The sequence below is a fragment of the Ochlerotatus camptorhynchus genome, unplaced genomic scaffold (genome assembly GCF_037179485.1).
Source record: "Ochlerotatus camptorhynchus isolate MF236.1 unplaced genomic scaffold, CSIRO-AGI_Acam_v1.1 ptg000085l, whole genome shotgun sequence".
NCBI lineage: Eukaryota > Metazoa > Arthropoda > Insecta > Diptera > Culicidae > Ochlerotatus > Ochlerotatus camptorhynchus.
The window spans coordinates 5,872,379-5,887,767 of NW_027040575.1; the positions used below are offsets into that span (position 1 = coordinate 5,872,379).

Consider the following 15,389-nt stretch of genomic DNA (forward strand, 5'->3'; position numbering starts at 1 on the left):
TGCGGTAGATTTGCATTATTTTACCTCAATGTCTATTGTTCGATGTACACGGATAGAAATCTCCTTATACCTTTTGGCAAATTTCTATTGCTGATTATTCATAAAATGTATAAGTCAACTAATGAGCAGACGCCTTGCAAAAAGTTTATGAAGATCATGTGTCAAATGAAATGTATAAGCGGTCACACATACCTTTTATGCATTCTTATAGGACCTATATGGTTTGTCTTATGGAATGTATAAGGCTGATGTTTGGCAAAAATGTATAAGTGAAACACATGAATAAAATAATTGATTTTCGTTTCGTGTATAAACATAGAATTCATTGTGATTTCAGAGCTAGTAATAAGGACATTGAAAATGTAAGTTTTTATCAATATGATAGGTTTATAAAACTAAGAAATAAATAAAATTTCAGCTTTGTATCAACTTCTTCAGAAGTTTGCTAAAGGAATCAGTGGTTTCCTTCGTGATAATCACAACAATCGCATTTAAAATACTTAGAAAAGTACTGCGATTATGTGACGGAGGTTATAGTGGTTTGTTCCGGCCAATGTTTAAATATAATTTTAACGAAAATTGTAATCGAACCGATCGAACCAATGTATAAATTTTGAAAAACCATAAAATGCATAAAATTTAATCTATATACGTTTTGTAATATTTTTGAGTGTACACGGAACTGAAAAATTACCCAAAATTAAGTTCTTTTCACTCATCTCCCATGTTCCGTTCAATAAGCTAATTTTCAGTAAACCGCTTATAATAGTTTACATTTGGCTACGGCAAAAATAATAACTTACTCGTGTGTATTTTCTACCCAAAATTAAGTTCAATTTACTCAAATTTGAACATATCTCATAAACTCACTATAGTAGCTTATTGAACGATAGTCATGGGAAAGTCAAATCTCTCGTTCTCTTCTTGACAGGCCAGTGACAAGGCCTATACCAACAGCAGCGTTTGACAGCAGGCAGCATGTCCCGGGCTCAAATCATTTGTTTTGCTGTGCTGGGCCCGCTGTCACTGTATAACATGTTGCCTACACGGTTAGAAAAAAGTACCCAAAATTAAGTTCTTTTCACTCATCTCGGCACTACAGTGCAGGAACCCAAAAGTAGGTAAAGCGGGTCAAAGTAATTTTCATTTACTTGTGTGCAGTTCGTATGGAATTTTCCACTGGCTTTTTAACCAAAAGTAAGTTAGTTGTACCCAACAGTAGGTAAATATGATTATACTCAACGTTGGGTTCCTACACTTTACTACCCTTGTTGGGTGGTTTTGCTCCTCCGTTTTTGACAACATTAGAAGGAGAAAAGGAGGCAAACTAGTCAAAAGTAGGTAAAAGTGAACTGGCCGTTGGGTACTTTTTTCTTACCGTGTACGCGCCTGCCACTGGGCTGGTTCTTGACAACAACAAAAAGAGAGTGGGATGCCAAACTCAAAATTACCCAAAATTAAGTAAAAAGAACTTAATTTAGGGTAATTTTTTTCTCTGTGTATGTATTTTTTTCGTTCACTTTGTAAGGTTCTTTTATCAAACTGTCAAAGTGTTTTCACACGAGTGCGGTTCTTCGGCAGATCACGCCGCTTTTCTTGTTAGTTTTGCTGATTTTCTGTGAAGAATAATAATCAATGTTCGCACAGTCGTGGTGTAAAATTAGTGCTAGAAACATCGATTTTTCTTGCCCGCCTCGAACATCGATACAGCTTGTGATGAAACTGGTAATCGTGAAAGTGGCGTGATGTTACAGTTTGCTTGATTGGTTTAGTGATTAGAGAAGAAACCCCTTAGTGATAAGTACCAGTACCTAAAGCTCTGGATGTTCCGCCTTATCACAATAGTTGGTGCTTCATGAATCAGTAGCTTTTTTCTTGGAGAACGGTAGTGGTTCCCTATAGCAATTAGTGCCCACGCACGGGGCACTTTACTGAAATTATCGACAAAAATTCTGGCCGACCGACAGCTGGAAGTGCTTGAATCTCACAATTTTCCATACGGTGTCATCGTACTAAAACGTAGGATGAAGAAGCGGACGTCTCCGCCTTCGACGCTGGAAAACTCTCCAGCGCGCACTGGCCATAACATGACGACAATGAATGAATTCAAGTTCATAAACGAGCGGCCTGTGGATGATATTTCACTGGATTTCTTCTACAAGCCCCACACCATCACCCTGCTAGCGGTGTCCATCATCGGGACTATGTACTTTGCCTTCGTTCGGTGAGTGAATGGTCTTTCATATTTCATAAATTCGGGTAGGCCTAATTGATTTTGATTCAATTATATTAGAAGATCAGAACAGAAAACGCCAGTCCCCTCAAAGCACTAGGAACAATATTTTCAATTGTTAGATAATCGATCGGCCGAGAATAAAAATGTGTGTAGTGGGGATGCGGTTTGCATTCTCTGTCATTCAATACGACGAGTGAGGCGAGCTAGTCGTGGTTTTTCTGCTTTGCTCTTTTTGCTGTTCGCCACGCGCTTTAAATATGACTTATGGGGTAAAGCGCACACTGATCAGATAATAATATTATGATAGTTTTTTTAATCTATCATCAACATATTTGAGGTGCCTGTTATTTTTTTGAAGAAGACAGGAAATGTGCCTTTAGAGGCCAAATATTAATTATTCGTAATAAAATATGTACCCATATTCTCGTTTTTGTTAGAACAGTATTTTCGATACATAAAAAAGTTTTTTCTTTGTATTGAAAATACAATTCGAACGAAAACAAGAATATGGGTGAATATAGCTATTTATTATGTTATACCTAATTATACTTGGTGAGCATATATATCAGGACTCTAGTGTTCTATTTAGTGTACCGTACTGGGTTGTTTTGAAAACTCATTGCATATGCAATCCGGTATGGGCTATGTGGAACACAAGGAATACATTTTTATTACATGGCCCGAAATTTTAATAATAATGAAAATGCTTTAGGGCTGTCCATATACCACGGGGATAGTTAATGGTGGCGGTGATGTGGTATCATATTGCGCATTTTGCACCACATAGAGTGCTGCGTTGAACTTAATCCCAGGCCAAAAATGAAGATAATTAATTTTTATTACCGCTAGTATGTCAATATGATTATTCTACTTTAGTACATTATTGTATTAATGAAGATTTTTAAATTTTACTTGAATGAGCTAAAAAAGTTATGAGGGATTATGTTCAGCGCAGGAGTCTACTTTGGTGCTAAATGCGCCATACAACATGTGAAAACATTATCTTTTAAGTAGGCACCTTGTCTAAGGGATGGTATCCTTTTATCTTCTTCGTTTATTTGGAAGGCTCAATCGCGTTAGCTTTACGGAGCCGATAATTCATTGTTCGAAGGATAGGATCAGGGGAGCAGCTTGGAAAGGGAGGATAGGCGAATATCTATTTTATTAAAGAAAACATGAAACCTAATTATAGTCAATTTTATTTTTTAAGGATTTTTGATTTCGGGCACTGCATACTTCCCAAATCGACTTAAATACACCTTTTAAATCTTTTCTCCGCTTTCATCCATAGTGATCAATCCGATATCCAAGAGAACATTTGGGCTGGCATGGTGTGTGTTATTTTCTTCTTCCTGATAGTTTCAATTCTCGCTTTTCCTAACGGTCCTTTCACACGACCCCATCCGGTGGTGTGGCGTATGCTGTTCGGTTTATCCGTCCTATATCTCCTGTTTCTACTCTTCCTGATGTTCCAAGACTATAAATCAATCATGGGCATATTCTACTGGTTCGATCCTAGGTTACGTAATTTCAACATTGATATGGACAAGGTAGGGCTGATAACTTACCAACGAGTGCAGGACAAATTTTCTAGTTTGACTTTTATCCTTTTATCCTTTTAGGAATACGGCGCGAACTGTTCAGATGTTTCCTTCGAGCGCATTTGGTCTCACGTGGACGTTTTCGCATGGGGACATTTCCTGGGATGGGCCTTCAAGGCTGTCCTTATCAGACACATGGGCATTCTGTGGGCAATTTCGGTTATGTGGGAAATAACGGAGATCACCTTCGCTCATTTGCTACCGAATTTCGCTGAGTGCTGGTGGGATGCGCTCATTCTGGATGTGCTCGTTTGCAACGGATTCGGTATTTGGTGTGGTTTAAAGATATGCAAACTGCTCGAAATGAGAGAGTACAAGTGGGCTAGTATTAGAGATATCTCTTCCACGAAAGGAAAGCTCAAACGAGTTGTACTCCAATTTACACCAGAAAGCTGGGCCCCTGTTCGTTGGCTGGATCCAAAATGTACGTATATGAGGTTCTTAGCGGTATGTCAGCTTGTGTTGTTGTGGCAGGTAAGAACGTTTAAAATTAATAATTCTGCTGACAAATGTATTCTATTCTATTATTCTCATTCACAGCTGACAGAGTTGAACACATTCTTCCTGAAACATATTTTCGAGATGCCGCCTTCACACCCTATTGTAATTGGACGACTGATGTTCGTGGGTCTCTTTACTGCTCCATCCGTTCGACAGTACTACATCTACGTAACTGACACACGATGCAAACGGTTGGGAACGCAATGTTGGGTGTACATTGCTATTCTAGTCTCGGAAGCAATTTTATGCATAAAAAATGGAAAGGAGCTGTTTGAACGAACCCAAGTTAAGAACATCATCTTTTGGCTATTTGTCCAAGCTGCTGTTTCTATGCTGTTCATATTCGGTTGTATGTTGTGGCACAGATACGTCGACGTTAGTATATATTTGCATGGGGTGTGTTAATTTCAGATAAGGATTATTTCTTACTTGTTTTTGTAGGGTGACGAATCGCAAGAGGCATCGCCAGTAAAACAGCTGAGCCGAGAGTTCAAAGATTCTGCCATCGTGTCGGGTGATTCCAAAGGTACGTAACGAACATTGGACTTCTCAGTAGGTGCTTCAATGCTTATACAATATAATCATATTCATATTTGCTCATCCCGGAACTGCTTCGTTATCACGTTTTTGTTCAATGCTGCGTTTTAAACTCCTTATCAACTGTGCGCTACGTCAGCTGACTATTTTTTGGGTGATTCAAATGAACCATTTTGCTCCAAATCTATTCAAGGTGATCCTCTCAATCTGAGGCTAACACTGAACATTTTAAGTTTGATCTTGCATCGAACAGAGACAAAAGGCAGAAAAACATACGGCGGAACTTTAAAAAAGACTTAAAATTTGAAAAGGCAGAATCCCTGAAGGCTGAATTCTTCGATGCACGGAACAATAATAATAACAGTATTTGACAAAAGTCGGGTAATAATGAGAGCAGTAGGTCTCCTTTCTTAATTCATTTAATAATTAAATGTCATGATTATCTGGGATTTAACGTAAATATTTACACTGCTTGCATCGAAGAATTCCAAAAAGGCCGAATTATTTGTATCGTTTATATAAACAAGCTATCTAAAACTTTCCGCCTATTAAAATGTTATACCTTTTAAAAAATTCCGCCTTTGAAAATTTTCGCCTTTTTAAAATGTCTCCCTTTCTGCGTTTTGATTTTTTTTTCTGCCTTATTTTCTTCTGCCTCTTACGACGCGTTTATATAGGGATTACTATGGCAAATGTAAATTTTTGTCCCCTTAAAGTATAGTAGATTTTCCAGTTGTAGTTAGAGGATGTTCATACCTGAGTACTGCGGAGTAAATCGATTTCATTTTGCAAGTCAATGGAAAACTACTTGAAAATTTGTTCAAGTTTAAAATTGTTTGTTCTTTCTGAGTTGATTCCCGCCAAAAGCTCTGAGCCAGGAGTGCTCGAGCCCCCATGACTCTATCAAAGTTTGTTTACAAACATGTTTCGCCAAAGTATGTTTTACTGCAATTGGAAACTCAGCTGAGTCATAAAAACTATGCTGGTTTTTATACTTTCATCATGGAGCCTGTTGGTTTTTGTCTTTGAGCTTACAATTAAGAATATGTTATGAAAAAGTATGAATCATTTTTATGAGATTGCAATACTTGACGAGAGGTAAGAACAGTAACTGAGTTTGTTGCTTCTGAATGTTTGGCTCCCGTTTGACAGTTCTAACTGGCTCCCAAGTGACAAGCACATTGAGTGAGTCCGCAGTACCCAGGTTCATACCTATTAGGGCGGCTCAAAATATAGATATTGCTCAACCAAGCTCAATCGATTCTAAATAAGGTTCTGATTATTCTCCCAAAATTTGAGCCAATTTTGTCGCCCTATACGTTTATATGGAAAAAGTGAACTTCTTGTTCTTTTCGTCCTAGTCTTCGGCCATAAACGGTTACAGGTAAACTTGCTTTCTGCACTTACATATGAGGGGGTTAGAAAGAAAGGGGTGTAAGTGACTTTGATCGATTCTCTTCATCGACTTTCTCTTTCTTTAATAATTCAGCTGCAAACACATTCCTTGATTCGTGTGTCATTCTGGATGCTAGATGAGAACCTCCTTTATCAAACTATGTGGCAGAAATTGCGCAAAATCTGTTTATAATGCTGTGGCTATCAAAAGAGAAAGTCGATGAAGAGAATCGATCAAAGTCACTTACACCTCTTTCCTTCTAACCCCCTCATGTGTGAAATTTTCTCAGTTGCATATTCGCTGAAGACCACTTTTTAGGATATCAGGATAATTAGTTGTTATTATTAGTCCTTTTTTAGAATCGATTGAGCTTGGTGGAGCTAACTCGATATTTTATAAATTTGATATTTGTTTTGTGGGATAAAGTAGTGATATTTAAATGAGACATCCTAACAAATTCTGAGGAGAATTCTGACTAGAATTTAACGGTAATTTTAATTAGATGAACTAGCTAATGAGCTCTCGCTAATAATGTTAAAAAAATGTAATTCTAAAAATAATTCCAAGGGATTTTAGAGACTTCCAAAGGAAATACAATGAAAATTCTTATGGTAATTCAGTAGCAATCCTGAGAAGAATATCAAAAATATTAAAAACATAAAAATTCCAAGGAAATTCTGACAATATTTTCAAAAACATTTTGAGCGCCGATGGTCATGTTCGGAGTACTCACTGGCAAGGGGAAAAAATCTGCCATGATCCAAAATGTCTCGCATGAAAAAATAGACACAGACCAACATATTATTCAGAAATTAATTTAAATCAGTAAGATGGGTCAGATCTCACCATAGGTGTATAAATCCATTTTTTTTACTTTAAGCCTAGTGCTCCACGCATACCTACAAGCTTATATATATACGCCTGTAAGTATGCGCAAAGCACTAAGCCTTAAGTAAAAGATTAGTTTGCGATTTTTTTTAATCTTTATTATGGGGATTTTCATCCTTTGGCTAGTTCATCTTAGATTTGCGATTCTTGACAAAGATGTTCTACAAAGTTTTCCGAATCTAAGTCGCAGGTTTGGTAAAAATTGACCAACTTTTGAATTTTTGACGAGCAAATTAAAAGTTTCGTTCCGATTCCCATTCAAAAATGAAAGCTCTCGCACAAAACCAGATAGCAACCAAATTTGTTCAAATTCGGCAAAGTTGTTGGGATTGAAAGAGGATTGGCCAGCTAGGGGTTGTGATCCACCATGCAAACTTGACCGACCCTAATGTAAACATTTGAATCCCGATCTTTCTACACTGCCATGTGTGGCATAACAGTCCCATTAGAATATGACATCAAGCATAGATGAAACTGTTATCACCGACGAACCGACGTGACAGCTGCATTCAAATTCTTGCCCAAGACGCTATTTTTAAAATATGTTATACACTACCGCCATCTACTCATCCGATCGCGTCATCTTCGCAAGGACACGAACACACGTAAAATTTATATTGTCTTGGTTTGCGTCTCACCTTGCTTGACAGATCTGATCGCCCGTTGGACAGATCAAATCGCTCATTTGACAAATTGAATTGCGGACAAACTAAATGCTCCAGTGGCATGTCTGTTCGTCGGTGCTGTTATGTCGTATACTGACTGCCCTGTGCCATTAGCATTTTTGGCGGAAATGAGTTATACATTGGAATCGATTGTCAAATACCATAACTTTTCAATCTAAACGAAAAGCTTCCTACTAAATGTCGCGAAAAATACCAAAACTATGTTGTCCCATCCATAAGAGCCCATTAAGAAAAAGTAAGAGATTGTATCCAAGACACGACCGTAGATTTGACGTAGGATTACGTGCTCGGTATCAATATTCGGCGACTGTGTTAGGGAAACCACTTTTTGTAGGCAATCGGTGATAATTTTTATCACCATTGCAGCAGTTGGACATTAGTGACCTATTGAAAATTGATAAAATGTTTTTCTCAGCTTGTTGTTTTAACTAATAGGACAACTATGCTGAAAAAGGGCAGTATAGAGGAAGGGGAGTTTTGTATTATTTTGCTTATTAAAATCACTTGCAGGAAAGTTTGCATTTATTATCAATTTAAACTTGAGACCTCGAAAAGTTGAGCTGTATGGCTGTGTGTTCATCTCTGAAGGATTCAATTTATGTATGGGACAATGCAAATTACCTATGAAAATATATCTTCCATCGAACAAAGTACGAGATTTTCTCATTGCTAATTGATAGTTTAGAGTGTTGTTAACTCAAAATTTATAATAATCGGTGAGGGATTGCTTGCAATACACTATGTATAATTTAAGAATAACTTGTTTTTTTTTTATTTAGGTACCTTTTCGCAATATACTTGGCATTAAGCATAGGGCGTTAAACACATTTTAGTTTAGAGCATTTCCAGCCCAAAACGTAAACCGGTTGGTCATGAGTGTTTCCGATTTGAATGAAACATTTCTCACGTGTTCGCTGCTACTAATGGTTGCATTTTTCATTTAAATTAGATTTTTTTCTCCAGAGTAACTTTTGAAAAGGGCGTATAAAAAAATGGATCATTTTTTTTCCAAAAAATCATAACTTGAAAATTATTGATCTGATCAAAATGGCATATGAGAAAAAGTTTTAGGTAGTTAAATTATCTTTGCGGAAAAAAATACACTGAAAGAAAAACTTAGTAAATTAGTATTTAAAAAACGTAAAACGATGATTATCTCAAAACACCCCCCCTTCGATCTTCATAATTTTTTTTTTCAAGAAAACTGAAAAAATACCCTAATATTTGGTAAAGAGTGTATGCTGGTAACTTTCTTAAATTTTTTTTTATAATTTTTGAAATTTTTGTTGATTTTTACAAGTTGGTGAAATTGCATATTTTTTAGTAAAATAGTAATTTATTTGGATTCTACGCATAATTTTCAAAAACTTTGTATATTGAAACTTTTTTCCTTAGTCCAGCCGTTCTCAAGTTAATGCAATTTAAAAAAAATAATTATGATAATTTTCTACATTTTGGGCCATTTTCAAATGTTAGTCGTGATGTCCAGCAACGAGATGTTTTTCCATGAATATATATTAAAAAACAGACAATTCATTCTCAAATATGGTAGCTGTCAGACTTACCCGTTTCTATTTAGACGCAGCGGAAAAGAAACAAGTTTATAAGTAAATACTCTCAAATATACCCAAATAATCAACAAACCCACTCATGTGCCTTTTTTCTGTCGTCTATTAGTTGTTTACCTGGATAGAATTGTGTATGTCATAACAGAGGCTCAAAACATAAACAGGTAAACAAATATGTTATTAAACCTGTAATTGAGGTAAATTATCTAGGTACTTCTCTGACGTATACCATATTGTGCCTTAAGAGCTCATCCCGCGATATCACAACTACATAAAAAAGCACCCCGTGGAGGCTTCTTACACTCACACCTAAAAAAGTTTGCTATAATCAATTGGCAAATCAAAGTTGCCACTCGTGGAGAATAGACGAACTATGAAAGTGATGATGGTTTCAAAATTTTCCACGGACAGGTATACGAGTGCAATCTTAAAATGCTTTTATTTTGAAAACTGAGCATTGAATTTAAATCTGGTTGTTGCTACAGTTGTAGAAAAGCTGAAATCTATGCATACACTTAAAAATCTGAAAAGAAATTATTTTTTCTATATTATACATCTATTGAGTAGTCCTTAAGTTTTCTACTAACGTAGCACTAACCAGATTTAAATAAAATGCTCCATTTGCAAAATAAAGGCATTTTAAGATTGAACTCGTATACCTCACCGTGTAAAATTTTGAAACCATCATCACTTTCATAGTTCATCTATTCTCCACGAGTGCCAACTTTGATTTGCCAATTGTACCTAATGAAGATAGGTATAATGTCAACATTGTAATTATTCTGCTACATATATATATATATATTGGGACGATCTTCACCTGTTCCATTCAGTTCATCTCTCTTAGCGTTTCAAGTTAAAAAGCAAGTAGTTTTTTACGATGGATAACAATTTCAAGTGTTGTAAACCTCTACCTAAATCAATTTCAAAGCATGACACAGTAGCAGTTCAGTTGTTTATCTCAAAATTATTAGAATTTTTAAAGTTGCAAATAACAGTCCAAAAGTGTATTTTTATGTCAGATGTAGATGTAGATGTAGAAATTGAATGGCATTTTTTTGCAACTTCACACGGCAAAGGTTCTTGTGATGCGATTGGCGGTACCCTTAAGAGAATGGCAACCAGAGCAAGTTTAGCTAAGCAACACGAGCACCCTATAACGAACCCTAAACAACTGTACGACTGGGCAAATGGTCGTAAAGAAGATCTTCAAACAAAAATGTCATTTTGTTATGTTTCTACGGAAGAATACAAAAAGGCTGACACGGAATTTGATCCAATTTTTAAGAAAGTGAAACCAATTCCTGGAACTCGAAAATATCATTGCTATATTCCAGTTTCAAACAACCAAATTGCAGTAAAAATATTCTCTAATTCAAACGATACACCCAAATTATTCAATGTATTCAAATAATATGAGTTGTAAAATAAAATAATAAATATATACTGTTTTTTATCTCAACAAATCTTTCATTTGACCACATCAACGTGCTTCTCTTCCGCTGCCTCTAGATAGAAACGGGTAAGTCTGACAGCTACCATATCTGAGAATGAATTGTTTGTTTTTTAATATATAATCATGAAAAAAAATCTCGTTGCTGGACATCTCGACGAACATTTGAAAATGGCCTAAAATGTTGAAAATTGTTATAATTATATTTTTTTAATTTGCATTAACTTGAGAACGGCCGGACTTAGGAAAAAAGTTTCTATATGCAAAGTTATCGAAAATTATGCGTAAAATCCAAATAAATTATTATTTTTCAAAAAAATATGCATTTTCATCAACTTGTAAAAATCAACAAAAATTTAAAAAATTATAGATTTCTTTTTAAGGAAGTTACCAGCATACACTCTTTACCAAATATTAGGGTGTTTTTTCAGTTTTCTTGAAAAAAAAAAATTATGAAGATCGAAGGGGGGGTGTTTTGAGATAATCATCGTTTTACGTTTTTTAAATACTAATTTACTAAGTTTTTCTTTCAGTGTATTTTTTTCCGCAAAGATAATTTAACTACCTAAAACTTTTTCTCATATGCCATTTTGATCAGATCAATAATTTTCAAGTTATGATTTTTTGAAAAAAAATAATCCATTTTTGTATACGCCCTTTTCAAAAGTTACTCTGGAGGAAAAAATCATATTTAAATGAAAAATGCAACCATTAGTAGCAGCGAACACGTGAGCAATGTTTCATTCAAATCAGAAGGGGTCGAGACAAAATTGACATATTTTTTAACGATTTGAGCTAGAAATGCTCTTTACCCTTTTTCGTTTCACTCTTTTTCCCTGCTTTAATTTTATACATTTAACACACATCTCCCGTCTCTTATTAATCATTTGCCACGTTACTCTCATATCAGGTCCTGAATATTATGTACACCCTCTGTTTGTCGCACATGCACATGGAAAACTCAAACACCCTGATATCACCAGCACAAACTACGACATAAAAATCAAAATTGTTTAGATTGCCAACTGCAGGTTGACAAATATACACAATAGTAGCCAGATAGTCAATTTGTTTTTGTTCAAACAGTAAACAGCAACAATACATAACAAATGTGATAACTTAAATAGCTTCTGCAAGCTAACAAATATCAGTTTGAAAACATTTTAAAATACAATTCTCTTTTCATGCTACATAATTGCTTCAATAAAAGTTAGGACTAACTAGTCATAAAACAGCAAAACTGATGAAGTTATGAGTATTCCTCTAAAATCCCTTTCCTTTAACTTTGTACGAAAAAATAGTTCAATCGCGGTCAGATAGGCAAGAATCACAATAATTCACAATATCCCGAGCAATGTCCTTAGTGCACACAATCACAAACAAATCGTCCTTTCGTAACAATTCCATAAATAACCAAACCTGCATTACCGACATACGTGACATTATTTGTGTATCGCTAACATATCACGTCGTAGCAGAGGCATGAGTAAAATGTTGCACTATGATGAACCATTATAAAAGGGTGCTTGCTCTACGTTTATATGGCACATCTGATCGGTTTCTAATGGAAGTTCGGTTAGGTGAAGTATGGTTATCAAGACATACTTAGCACATAATTTTTTTTCTTGAAGACAGTTGACTGCTGCTTGCATGCGTCGGCGTCTTCCCTGATGGAGTCGGAATATAATCTAGTTGCTGCTACAACGTGAAACTCTAGTGAATTAAATTTGAGGCGGGGATGAGGCAAGTTTGCTCTTCTTAGATCCTGGACAGCGTGGCCAACAGTTTTCCAAAAATAACTGGACAAATTCTATTGAAAAGGCTGCGCAAATCAGGATTCATGTAAAACCAGCATTTTCTTAAGAGTTTCCGGATAGGGGATGGCTCTAATGTTGGCCTATGGATCTAAGATTTTGCCCATCGCTAAAAATCTGCTGTTTATCAATCTTATCAAGATGAACGCGTCATTGGGATGGTACTAATGGATATTTTTAGTCGCTATTGGAAACTTAGTCGATTGATGAATTTATGTATAGGCCCAAATTAGAGGCATTTAGAGCGACATTACATCCATTTCCCCTATATCATGGTTTTCACTATGCCTGAGAAAATCTTTTAGCATATCTTTAACTTTTTAGGTGAAAAAACAGTATTATTAGTATAAGGTATTCTTCTGGAGGTTTGATAAAAGAGGGTTTTATTCAACATTTCCTTAGAAAAAATTTGCAATTTATTACCCCGGTTTTTTTTTAAATCTCTATCATAAACTGCTCCAATTAGTAATTAATTTGTAGTTTAATAATTGCGCGATAGTCGCAATTTACAATCCTAGTTTAACCAACCTCTAATGGTTAACTTATCTATGGGTGGTTTAACTTTACATCATGTCGATTGGCAAAAATATTTAGAATTACATAGACTGATTATATTACATTAATGACTGGTGCAAAACTCTACAAGCAATAATAATGGTAATGTGTCTTACAAGGTAACAAGCAAGTTATATAGTATTGAACAATTCTTTGTAAAATAATGACCAGTAAGTACAGTAATATGGATGATTAAAAAAAGTGTAAGTTTGGCTGTTTGGTTGGATGCCGCCATAAAAACTGTAAGAATCCAGTTGGCATCGCTGTTTCAGGGTCGCCAAATTAAAATTTAAATTTTCATCAATTTTGATGCACAGGAATTATTCTGACTATTAAGTGCGATTACAGTGGCCAGAATCACTATCTAAGTGTTTTTCGATGGTGCTTTAGTATGAGATAAAGTGTCTAATTGTTTGAAAAAGTGAAAAAAAAAAATCAAGCATTATATTTCTTGTTTTTTTAAATCGAAATAAAAGTCTATGGGAACGAACAAAATATATAGTTATGTTCTGAAACATGATCTCTTTCAAATACATTTATCAAAATCAAAGAAATGAAATGGTTTTAAAAATCTAAAATTCTTTTAGAAATACAAATTAATCTGTAGTTTTGGCAACCCTGCTGAGATCATCTCCGTGGCTTTGTGTTTATTTTATATAGGGAAAATGGATTTAATGTCGGCCTAAATGCCCCTAATGTGGGCCCATACATAAATTTAGCAATCGACTAACTATTCAATAGCGACCAAAAATATCCACTAGTATCGCCCCAATCTAGATGAAATTGATAAATAGCAGATTTTTAGCGATGGGCCCAATCTTAGATCCATAGGCCAGCATTAGAGCCATTTCCCCTACTGATCAATAGCATTTCAAATATGTTCCATATTCGTTTCTTATTTGTTTTCATTTTTTTTTTCTTATAGGAAAATCATCGGCTAAAAACTCTCCTAAAACCACTCCTACCAAAAAAGCAAGATCTCAGCATAGTAGTGTTAAAGAGGATTAATTTTAGCATACATATTGTGGGAACTACAAAAGTGTGAGAACATCTGACTGAATACGTAAACTGTTTTTCTCAGTTCATATCGTTTTCCAAATGCTATACTGTAACTATCGATTTGTCTTCATCGTAGAAAAAATAGTAAAAGTATAGTACCGTTCTTAACTGGGATTTGACCCTCTGTTGATGTTATTATCAATTAGTTGCAAACCTAAGGTTCAAATAGTGGTGAAGAAAACAATTCCAAATTTAGGTTTCGGTTTGAAATATAGACAGATTGAATAGAATTCAGACTGCACATAAGTTCAAAAAGTTTAGCTTTTGTGGTTTTGTTATTAGTTGTTTCAGTTATACTTTAAGTTGATGATGTAAATTGTTCTCTTTTAGCGTCAATATACTCTGAGGTTATTAGTTATGACCCAATTTAGAAAAGTTTTGCAACAAAAACGACGTATGCCTTGAAAAATGAAATTGAATGTGATTGACAAATAACTGGTTTTAATAGAATGTCAGTCAGTCTCAACCTAGTGGCACTACAAAATAATTTGTAATGATGTTCAGGACTCGCATAGTTTAATTGCTTCTCCCGAAATAGACCAACAGAATGCTTGTTTAAAAAAACTTACATATCATTTTGAGAATCCACTTGATCATGAAGCAATAGAATTTGAAATGTAGTTTAGTTCATATTGAAATCTATCGGGTTAATTTTGGAACGTTGGACTGGTGCTTACATTCAGCACGATGAGGCATGGAGTATAAATACATATTTGCTGATGCTAAACCTTTCAAATTCTACAATTTATATGCTGCAGTACAGGCATATAATTAGTTCGCAACAGATTTCCGGTAGTGTAGATAGACTATTTTCGTTCGTCGATAAAAGTTTCTAGTCAATAAGGTTCAAGCGAAAGACAGTTGAATGATACATAATTTTAAGAGATAAATAAAAATAAGTCTTTTCACAAAACAAACTGTTAATCTTTTCATTCATTGATGACTTACCCAGTAGATGCTTTTAAATACGTCGGATTGTATCACATTCTTAAGTGCTGCGGTGAAATAGTTGTTGCAATAAAAAAAAAGTAAGAGGTTGTATCCAAGACGCGACCGTAAATTTGACGTAGGATTACGTGCTCGGTATCAATATTC

At 35.1% G+C, this 15,389-nt stretch overlaps 1 protein-coding gene and 1 non-coding gene across 2 annotated transcripts; both read left to right on the forward strand.

Annotated features, from left to right (window-relative positions):
- Nucleotides 1–1,605: 1,605 nt before the first annotated feature.
- LOC135698382 (phosphatidylserine synthase-like) lies at nt 1,606–15,178 on the forward strand. Its single transcript, XM_065218340.1, has 6 exons — nt 1,606–2,224; nt 3,528–3,786; nt 3,859–4,311; nt 4,378–4,713; nt 4,780–4,864; nt 14,161–15,178. Exons 1-6 carry the CDS (start codon nt 2,025–2,027, stop codon nt 14,241–14,243), a joined length of 1,416 nt encoding a protein of 471 aa, XP_065074412.1. The 5' UTR covers nt 1,606–2,024; the 3' UTR covers nt 14,244–15,178.
- On the forward strand, nt 12,382–12,532 carry LOC135698411 (U11 spliceosomal RNA). The gene has a single exon (XR_010517486.1). It is a non-coding gene; the product is annotated as a U11 spliceosomal RNA (small nuclear RNA).
- Nucleotides 15,179–15,389: the final 211 nt, after the last annotated feature.

Coding starts and splice junctions, on each gene's coding strand:
- LOC135698382 (XM_065218340.1), top strand. CDS start 2,025: ATGAAGAAGCGGACGTCTCCGCCTTCGACGCTGGAAAACTCTCCAGCG. Junction 2,225..3,527: donor ATGTACTTTGCCTTCGTTCG/GTGAGTGAATGG, acceptor TTTCATCCATAG/TGATCAATCCGATATCCAAG. Junction 4,714..4,779: donor TGTGGCACAGATACGTCGAC/GTTAGTATATAT, acceptor TTGTTTTTGTAG/GGTGACGAATCGCAAGAGGC.